Below are 9,874 nucleotides of genomic sequence, written 5' to 3'. Positions count from 1 at the left end.
ATAAACATCCAAACCCTCAACCATCAAACCCCAGAAAAAAGAAAACAAAATACAAATTTCTTCTTTGCTTTGTTATGTTTACTCAAAATTGATACATCGTTACTGGATTAGGCCACAGCAACCGTGTCGGCCCGTACAGTTTTGTTATCGGAAGAGTTCTGAGCATCCGATTTCCTTAGAGATCTACCGGATTTCCAGTTCCTCTCCCTCGCTTCATCGATCTCAATCTGTTCTCCTCTACACTCTTTGCTGCAAAACGGTGTATTCCCTCTGAAAAAAAAATCAAAATTTTCCATTTTAACTAAAATCTCATATCTGACCACGATTCAATGAATTAAAAACGAATAATCATCGACTAACCTGTACATGAAAATATCGGAATTGTGAAGCGATTTGCGGCAAAGAGAGCAGGCATCGAGGTAGTGGGCATCGTACTGATTTTGGCAGCCAGAGTAATAATAATAATAACCCGACATGATTCACTGATATCGATTGATTTATAACAAAACAACACAAAGAGAAAAGAAAAGAATGACCAAAGCTGCAAATTTGCAGTTTGAGAAGGAACAGTGGGTGTGCCTGTGAGCGAGAACAGAGAGGTAGAAGCAGTTCAAGCTTGGTTGCTTTATTTAAAGGATACGGGGCCTCCTCGAGACTTTTTTAAAAGGGAAAAGCTTTGACTTGAGGCAATCAAGTACAACACGCTCCATTATATAAAACATAAGTCCCATCTTTAATTACAGGTGTTTGAATTTTATTGGAGTATTGCAAACGTAATGATGCGCTCCTTTCCCCTACAAGTTATATTTATATTTTATTTTTTAGTGGTAATAATTTATGAATAGGTATAAAATTCAATATTTTTTTGCATGTTTTTCAGTTGAGTCCTCTGTATGTTGGGTATTTCTTGTACAACCCCGTGAGTTTTCTTATTTTGTTTTAAAATATTTGGATTCTCTTCTCTTGGCTCTTGGGCACGTGGCCATGGAAATAAATAATGTAACTGGTTTGCAATAATCATTGAGCATTGACCTTGATGAGATGCTCTTTTTCATTAATTGCTTAGTATTACATGTTTAATTAACCTAATTGCTCCATTAAGTTGCCAATTAATTCCTTTCATTAGTTTCATTTATTATGGTTCATTGAACTCAACTCTTAAGCGGTACTAAGCTTTACACATTTGTTAATTAAAAAATGACATTTAAATACACATAAGTGAAACATGTAGCAAATATTGCATTTATGCTGTCATTGGCTGTATTCATACATAATGGTCCATAGATTATGTCGCAATTCTTATACAAATCAGCTGCCCTTTCTTTGTTTTCGCATATGATTTGATTGACCGTGAACTCATAATTTTTCTATTTTTTGAGGAGGTAATTAATATTTATTAAAAAAAGAAATATTTAGATTTATAATGAAAATTTATGATTTTAAGCGTAGACTAAATATATAATTTGGATATTTTCTTATAATTATTGATAAAAAATCTAGTCATTTAAGATTACACAATTATTATATAAGAAAAAAATTAAAAAACTAACAAAAAAACTCAAATAAAAGATAAATACAAACAAATCCGGTTGCATTAATAAGCAAACCATAAAATATGTTTAAATTAGTGAAAGATCAGTGACAATCAGAGTCAAGCAGTGTGATAAAACTATCCACAAATATAAATCGTGTATCTAAATCTAATATGAGGTCTAAAACAGAGAAGATCAACATCGTAACAAATAAGTATCATTTTGATCAATCGTGATGATGTCAAATTCAACCCTGAGAACAAAGATAATAAAAAACAACATCCAAATGACCAAAAATGTACAAAAAGATAGAAAAAATACTATAAAGATAGAATAAAAATGTATTATAAAGATATAATTATTAATAGCTAAAATAATAATAAAAATTTAATATAAAAGAATAAAAAATATTGACGATAATAATTAATATTAAAGCTTCTGTTTCCGGCGCCTATCAACCAAATTGAAAAAAGAAATAGACGATTTTGTGATTTTTTTCTAAATTTTTTTAGATAGAAAACCTAAAAGACAAGTGAACCTACACAATTAAGTAAAGAATAATGATGGGCGATAATAATATTTTCAAGTTTTTGGAAACTAACTGAAAATGTGTGGCAGTCTTAATATATAATTTAAAAAAGTGTTATTAGTTTTATTATTATTTAAATAATAAAATAGGTAAAAATGATTGAATTTTTTTTTAATTTTGTTATTATTGAACGTTTTACTGGATTTAAAAAATGTTATTGGTTTTGTTATTTTTTCTATCGATTTTGTTATTTTAGATATTTTTATCAAAAATATTAAAAAATAATATTATTTAAATAATAACAAAACCGATAACATTTTATTTTAACTTTATATTAAGATATCGCACCGTAAAACTTCCAAACTAACAGACGAGATGGTAAATATAAATCATTGAGAGCAGTGCTTAGCAATTATGGAGGAGGAGAATGGGGACAATATGGAGATCTCATTAATTTTGATTTTCATATTATAATAAAAAGGGGGAAATTGTGTGTGGGCGCTTAACGATTCTTCTGGAGAGGACTTGGACCACTAGTGTTTTATATTTGTGGGGTCCACAATTTGTGAGTAAGATAAATTTTATATTTAGTATTTTGATTATTATTTTTGTTTTATTTTAATCATTTAACTATTTTAAAAAGAAATTATATATAACATGACGATTTGATAATCAATCATTAAAAAATAAAAGAAATTATATTATTTTATGGTGACAAATCAGAAACATAATTAATATTTTAACAGTTGGTGTCTAAAATGAAAGTAAAATTAAATGTTAGACATAAATTTAAAAAATAGTTGAATGATCAAAACAGAATAAAAGTAATAGTTAAGATATTAAACGTGTAATTTACCCTAAATGATGGAGCTGAGTAGACGTTGGCCTCACATGCCCAAACAAAAGCATCTAATAATTGGGCCCGCCTGACGCATTACCTCGTTGGCCCTTTTTCCTAGGTTCTTGTCTCCGGGGCCCACAGATATTGCCCGTGTACCCCGGGCAGCCATAAACTTTTTTAAAGCCCGGGACACGTGCACCTCGATTGGGAATGAGGGATTACCAGCATAGCTCACATCGAATCATCTGCACGTGCTACGTGGCGGTTAAGTGGAATGATATTCTGACTTCTAGGAACGGTCACGTTTCACTTTGCTCAATGGCGGATCCGGTGCCAAGCTGGACCCGTCACGTAATGGAGTGAATTATTGAGAGGTCTAGTAGATGCGGTGGGAGCCCAGTGGCATAGGCTTCTTGTTTCCAATTCCCATCCCTCACGTTGGAGCACGTGCATGTCGCGTGAAGTTTTTGCCCGGCCGTTGCCCATTTTTATTTTACAATTACAACCAGATTCTATTCTGTCTTAACAATGCGTATTTATTTTGATAAATTATATTTCTAATTCAATTCTCATGTTTTTATACAATTACACATAAATTATTGTATTAATTGATAGCAATAGAAAAGTTCATCGAAATAATTTAATTATATGTTTGATAATAGAATAATGCCTTTTAAAAAATATATAAAAAATTATCTAATTAAAATATTAGTAAAAACAAATTATTTGCTATTAAATATTAATGACGAAATTTGGTATAATATTAATTTTAATTATTAAACTTTATACAAACTATCAATTTTATCCTAATTCAAAATAATTAAATATATTTATCTCTTTATATATTAATTTTTTACTATTTTAATATTTATAATTTTCCTCAATTGCTTATTTTTTTAAAATTGTTATATTATTTTCATGTTATAATAACAATTTAAGGATAATTTGTTATTGTTTTTATGACATAATGCAATTATCCAACAGATGGTTTGATTTGATGAGTTCGTTCGGGTTGACAGTATTAAAAAATAGTACATTGATAAAAAAAATTATATATGAATACTTAAATTTATTAATTTAAAAGTTATAAAATAGTCTATCGATTATATGGTGTTATTTTGTTGAATCTCATACTATTAAAAGTTACAAAATAGTCTTTTAATGATAGGGTGTTGTTTTGTTAAATCCCTCAACTATTAAAAATTATAAAATGACAATCCGACTATTTATATATTCTAAACTCATAACTTTCCGTTAAAAAATTGGCAGTCATATGATATGGACATTAACCTGCTGATTGAAATATAATAAAATCTTATTTTAATGATGTTTACTGACAACGATGTTGCTTTAAAGCAATGAATTGATGACAAAATATAAACAGATAGTCATTCCACTAAATATAGTTCAAACAATTATAGGATCAGATTTAATCATATCTCAGTCAACATATTAACATATAACTCAGACGATCGTCAATTCTTTATCAAAAAATGGCGAGTTAAAAACATATGAATCGTCAAATGATCATTTTGTAACTTTTAATAGTCAAAATATTCAACAATATAACGCCTTATAGTCGAAAGATAATTTTATAACTTTTAAAAATAGAGAGATTCAACAAAGTAATATCATACTATTGATGGGTCATTTGTGTAATTTACTCAATAAATTAAATGACATGAATAACGCTCTTAAAACAAATTTGCTACTCTCATCCGTCTTTGTCACGTCATTTTGTTTGCAGGGTTTCTTCCTCTAAGGAAAAAAAGAACAAATTTGACATGACTCAAGTTGAGAGGACTGATTAACAAAATTGTTAAAAGGTACTTTATTAAGCACATTAATTATAATCAACAATTACAAAGTGAGGTACTTAGTTTAGTGGAATTGAAAAGTACCTTTACTAGTTGTTGATCGACAGTGATTGTGATTTGTGAAAATAAATCAAAGCATTGAGCCACCCACTTGCGTAGCGCCCATCATTGGCACAGTGGATTACCACAATAGGCTGTTGTTTCGAATAACATTGCTAGTTGCTACTTGCACCTCCGATTTTCCATAATCAAATCTGATTATGAGCTTAGTTTAATATAATATTTATTTTTTATGAATAGTCAATGGTAATTATGTTATATCTAAAAAAAATTGAGTAAGTGATAATTTTTTATATATATATATATATATATATATATTACTGATACAACTATTTAAAGTTAAGGTCTCTAAAGATAATAACATTCTCTTTTATCATCGAAATTATTTAATAAATTCAAATTTAATGTTATATTTATATTAGTTATATATTACCATGTTTTCTATTATATTTTTTTCGTATTATGCATATACATGAAATTGTCAATTTCATATATATTATCTAATTCTATTTTAGAAAGTATGACTTGGTCGAAATACGTTATTTCACAAGATTCAACTCCTATTGGGATGACACCTTATCGCAACTGATGAAGCTTTGCAGGCTGTGTATGTTGCTGCCACTACTATCTCAACATAGTATGCTTCTTCTTAGGCATTGCAAACATGTCGATGGACGAAACCTTGTCTAGGGACCCATAAAATTAGCGTTGTTAGAGTCTTTCTGAGGTTCACTAGCTCTCCAACCGTCGAGATCATTGTGAGTGATAGTGATGACTTTGTGGTGACGGATTGTGCTTTCTCTATCCTTAATTACTGTTGAGAAAAAAACGAATATATATAAGAATATATATTTCTCTTTTTATGTGATTAAAATGGACATAAATATAAAAGACAACAAAAAACACAACATTTTGATGACGTGAAAAACCTATATCAAGAAAAATCATGAGACGCTAGTCTAGTACAAACTTACGTTCCACTATTATACGAGTAAATATACGAAAAGTCTCACTCAGTTAACATAGTTTACAAAAATACTCAAAGGTGGCTCACTTTATCTTTCTCTCTCTTAAAGGAACTCTCTTGTGAACATGTTTCTTACAATTCACTCTCTCTTGCTTGCTTGCTATATGTTGGTCTTCCTAAAACCTCATATTTATAATAGAACAATCGACTAAGCAAAAGACTCATTCATAGCTTCCAGATGAATCCGTCTTAAATGGATGAATCATTAAAATGTTAACTTACATGAATGTGAATGATACATTTTCTCAAGTCATGTGATACATCTCCCTAAGACCAATTAAGTAGGGATGCACCCAATTAAGGAGGGATCCTTGCGCGTGATAGTGATGGCTTTGTGGTGGTGCTTTCTCTATCCCTGACTACTGAACTTATCAAAGCACATACTACCTATTATGTTCAAGCATACTATCAAAGCACATGTTTATCAAAATAATTAAATCTGCTGTTGTTTGTGATTTTGTACAAGCAAGTCCAGATAGCATCCCACTATAACACCAAACAGACTCAAATCAAAACCATGGAAACATCTGAAATGTCGAACGAAAACAGAGTAGAAGAGCATTCTCCTTTTCAAATGAAATCAAACAAATGGATTGCATGGATTAACCAGCTAGCTTATGCTTATATATTTCACATCTCTCCTCTCTCTTGAGTTGTTCCGGAGAGACCGTCCTTCCACTAAGCAGTTAGTATAATAGAAGAGTCAGACCGTCCTTCCACTAGACAGTTAGTATAATAGAAGAGTCAGACTATCATGATCTACACGAAGCATGTAATAGGAAGGTTGTTCATCTTCTCTCTTTCATCCGGATCTCGATCGATCAGTAATTCTACGTTTATACCTTCCTATTTCTCCCTGTTTGAACCACTGCTCCACTTATTATCCATCAACATTAGTGCAGCGAGCATGAACCACCAACAACCAAAATAACAAGCAACAATGGAAAAGGCCAGACACTTTTCATTAATCAATGAATCGCACTGATCAATTTTTAAATTTAATAATTTAATAAATTTGGCACAAACTAAGCAACAATGAGTCTATGGGGAAGACCAGTATCATCACTTGTACGATAAATTCGATAGCACCTACCAGGTATTTGTTTTTTTTACCACGCCATCCAATCTTCTTTAATGCCGATTTCACGGGTCCGCTCTTTATTCCCAACTTTCTTAACAGCTCGGTCGTCTTCTTTCTTCTGTTTTATTAATGTTCTTTGATCGTGATTCAGATTTCGTATAGTTTTTGCTTAATTTCCTTTGGTTCTTTCGTGATTCCTTTCCCCCGATTTCTGAGGTTATTTGTGTCTCTAATTTGTACACCAGACTACCATTGGTATTGTGTTATGTTTTAGGATCGAGAAGTAGAGAAATGTTTAGGGATTTAAGAAATGAAGAGAGAAATATGTACAGAAAACTTGCAAATTCATTCCTTAGATTCCCTCAAAGGGTTTGGTACAATTTATATATCAACAAGTACCAGCTGCTAACAAAATAACTGTCTAATATGCTGACTCACCCTTCTCCATCTCTCTCCTGATTTAATCTAACAAACTCACGCCCAAACATATAAACCCAAATATAACTTAGTTAGGTTAAATCAAAATAAGCCCAACTATGCAACCCTTATACCAGCCCATATCTCAGACCCTTACCCATCCCTTCTTCTCTTTAATTCCCAATTACTCAAATAACCTATAAATCCCTAGACCCCTTTCAATCCCTAATTGCACTCGTTCCTCTCCCAGATACGACTGTTGTTTCCCTAATTTCTCTCTTCTAACTTTCCCCAATTCCATACCTTCAAACCCTAACCCACCTTCCATCGTGACAATACCCCCTCCATCAATAGATCCTTGTCCCCAAGGATCAAAATCGGGAAACTGAGTCCTCAGTACCTTAGCATCTTCCCAAGTGGCATATGCGGGAGTCATGTTCATCCACTGAATAAGAAACTGATTAACTGCTTGATTGCGTCTTCTTACCACTCGTCGATTCAAAACTGTGGCTGGATAAACTTTAAGTTGTCCGTCCGATGCAACCTCCGGAGGGTTTATCGAGGTCAATCCTTGCTTCCCTATTCTCTTCTTAAGCAAACTTATATGGAACACCGGATGTAACTTTGATTCTGGTGGTAATTCAAGTTTATACGCAACTTGACCTATTCGCTTCTGTATTTTATAGGGACCAAAAAACCTAGCAGCAAGTTTCAGATTCTTCCTCAACGCCAGAGATGTCTGTCGATATGGTTGAAGTTTGAGGTAAACCTCATCGCCTTCTTGAAATTCCCTGTCAGTGCGGTTTTTATCCACCATTTGTTTCATTCTATTACTTGCTTTGAGTAGCTATTCTCGTAGGAATATATTCAATTGATCCCTGTTTTGCATCATATTTTGTACTGCATCTACTCTTGATTCCCCTGACCAGTTTAAATTAGGAGGCTTATACCCATATAATGCTTCAAATGGAGTCATTTGTAAAGTTGTATGGTAATTAGTATTATGCCACAATTCAGCTTGTGGAAGCAACCTTGACCAAGAACTTGGCTTGAGAAAACACATACTCCTTAGATACTGCTCCAAACACTGGTTGAGTCTCTCACTCTGACCATCTGTTTCTGGATGATAAGCAGTACTAAAATAAGTAGTTGTCCCTAGTTGTTTAAGTAATTCTTGCCAAAATAAACTGGTGAAAGATTTATCTCTATCAGAAATAGCAACTTTAGGAGGACCATGCAATTTATAAACCTGATCCAGATACACCTTAGCAACCTCCACCACTGTGTAGGGATGAGATAAAGGCAAAAAATGAGCATATTTAATAAATTTGTCAATCACCACCAAAATGCACTTGTACTTTGTTGAAGGTGGTAATCCTTCAATAAAGTCCATTGTTATCACCTCCCAAGCATTATTTGGAACTGGAATAGGCTGTAATAATCCAGGCTTAGGAATATGCTCAACTTTAGTCCTCTGACAAATATCACACTGCTTGATATGTTCTTGAGTCATAATCTTCATTCTTGGCCAAAAAAAAAAAGATTTAAGTCTCTGATATGTAGCTTGAATACCAGAGTGTCCTCCTTGTGGGGAATCATGTAAAGCCATAATTACCTTCTGTCTAAGGTCTCCTGTGCTTCCAATATATATCCTGTTTTTATAATATAATACTCCTTTAGTGAACTTCCAGTCTTGCACACTATCTGGTTGAAGAACCAGAATAGGAATTTTTTCTTGAGCTATGACATCAGCTTCATAACTGTTTTCAATGTCATTTACCCAAGTAGGAGTTATAAATGTGACTCCTATCTGTAAAAATTCACCAGAATCCAACTGCTGCCTAGAAAGTGCATATGTCGCTTTATTAGATCTTCCCTTCTTGTACTGAATGGTATAATTAAACCCAAGTAACTTTGTAAGACCCTTCTTGTGTATTACTGTAGTTAATTTATGTTCTAGGAGATGTTTTAGGGGTTCATGATCTGTTTTGATCACAAAAGACCCACTCTCCAAGTAGTGTCTCCAATGAGATACTGTCATCAAAATAGCCAAATACTCTTTTTCATAGATAGAAAGGTCTGCATGCTTAGGACCCAAAGCCCTACTCAAGTAAGCTATAGGTCTGCCTGCCTGAGATAGAACAACCCCAATTCCCCTTGAACTAGCATCAGTCTCTAAAAAAAATTTCTGTTCAAAATTGGGTAGAGCCAAAACTGGAGCTTCACACATAACCACCTTTAATTTTTCGAAAGCTTCTTTGGCTTCTGTAGACCAATGAAATCCCTCCTTTTTAAGCATATTTGCCAAGGGTTTACTCAATTCTCCATACCCTTTAATAAATTTTCTATAATACCCTGTGAGACCCAAAAACCCCCTCAAAGCTTTCAGGTTCTTAGGAAGAGGCCATTTTTGCATAGCTTTAATTTTAGAAGGATCAGTTGCTACTCCCTTAGCTGAAATGAGATGCCCCAAATACTCAACTTGTTGCTTCCCAAAAAAACATTTGCTCTTCTTCGCATATAACTTATTCTTCAACAAAATCTCTAACACAATTCTCAAATGTTGTTTG

The 9,874-nt window shown here is 32.6% G+C and overlaps 1 protein-coding gene across 1 annotated transcript; it reads right to left on the bottom strand.

Moving 5' to 3' along the window:
* Positions 1 to 35: 35 nt before the first annotated feature.
* LOC120140712 (FCS-Like Zinc finger 3-like) lies at positions 36 to 648 on the bottom strand. Its single transcript, XM_039155702.1, has 2 exons — positions 361 to 648; positions 36 to 270 (listed from the first exon to the last, which is right to left on the bottom strand). Exons 1-2 carry the CDS (start codon positions 474 to 476, stop codon positions 108 to 110), a joined length of 279 nt encoding a protein of 92 aa, XP_039011633.1. The 5' UTR covers positions 477 to 648; the 3' UTR covers positions 36 to 107.
* Between the last annotated feature and the right edge of the window lie 9,226 nt (positions 649 to 9,874).

This window comes from Hibiscus syriacus, unplaced genomic scaffold (genome assembly GCF_006381635.1).
Source record: "Hibiscus syriacus cultivar Baekdansim isolate YM2019G1 unplaced genomic scaffold, ASM638163v2 tig00110788_pilon, whole genome shotgun sequence".
Lineage (NCBI taxonomy): Eukaryota > Viridiplantae > Streptophyta > Magnoliopsida > Malvales > Malvaceae > Hibiscus > Hibiscus syriacus.
Note: the sequence above shows the minus strand (reverse complement) of the source record. Positions and strands in the feature narration are given on the sequence as shown.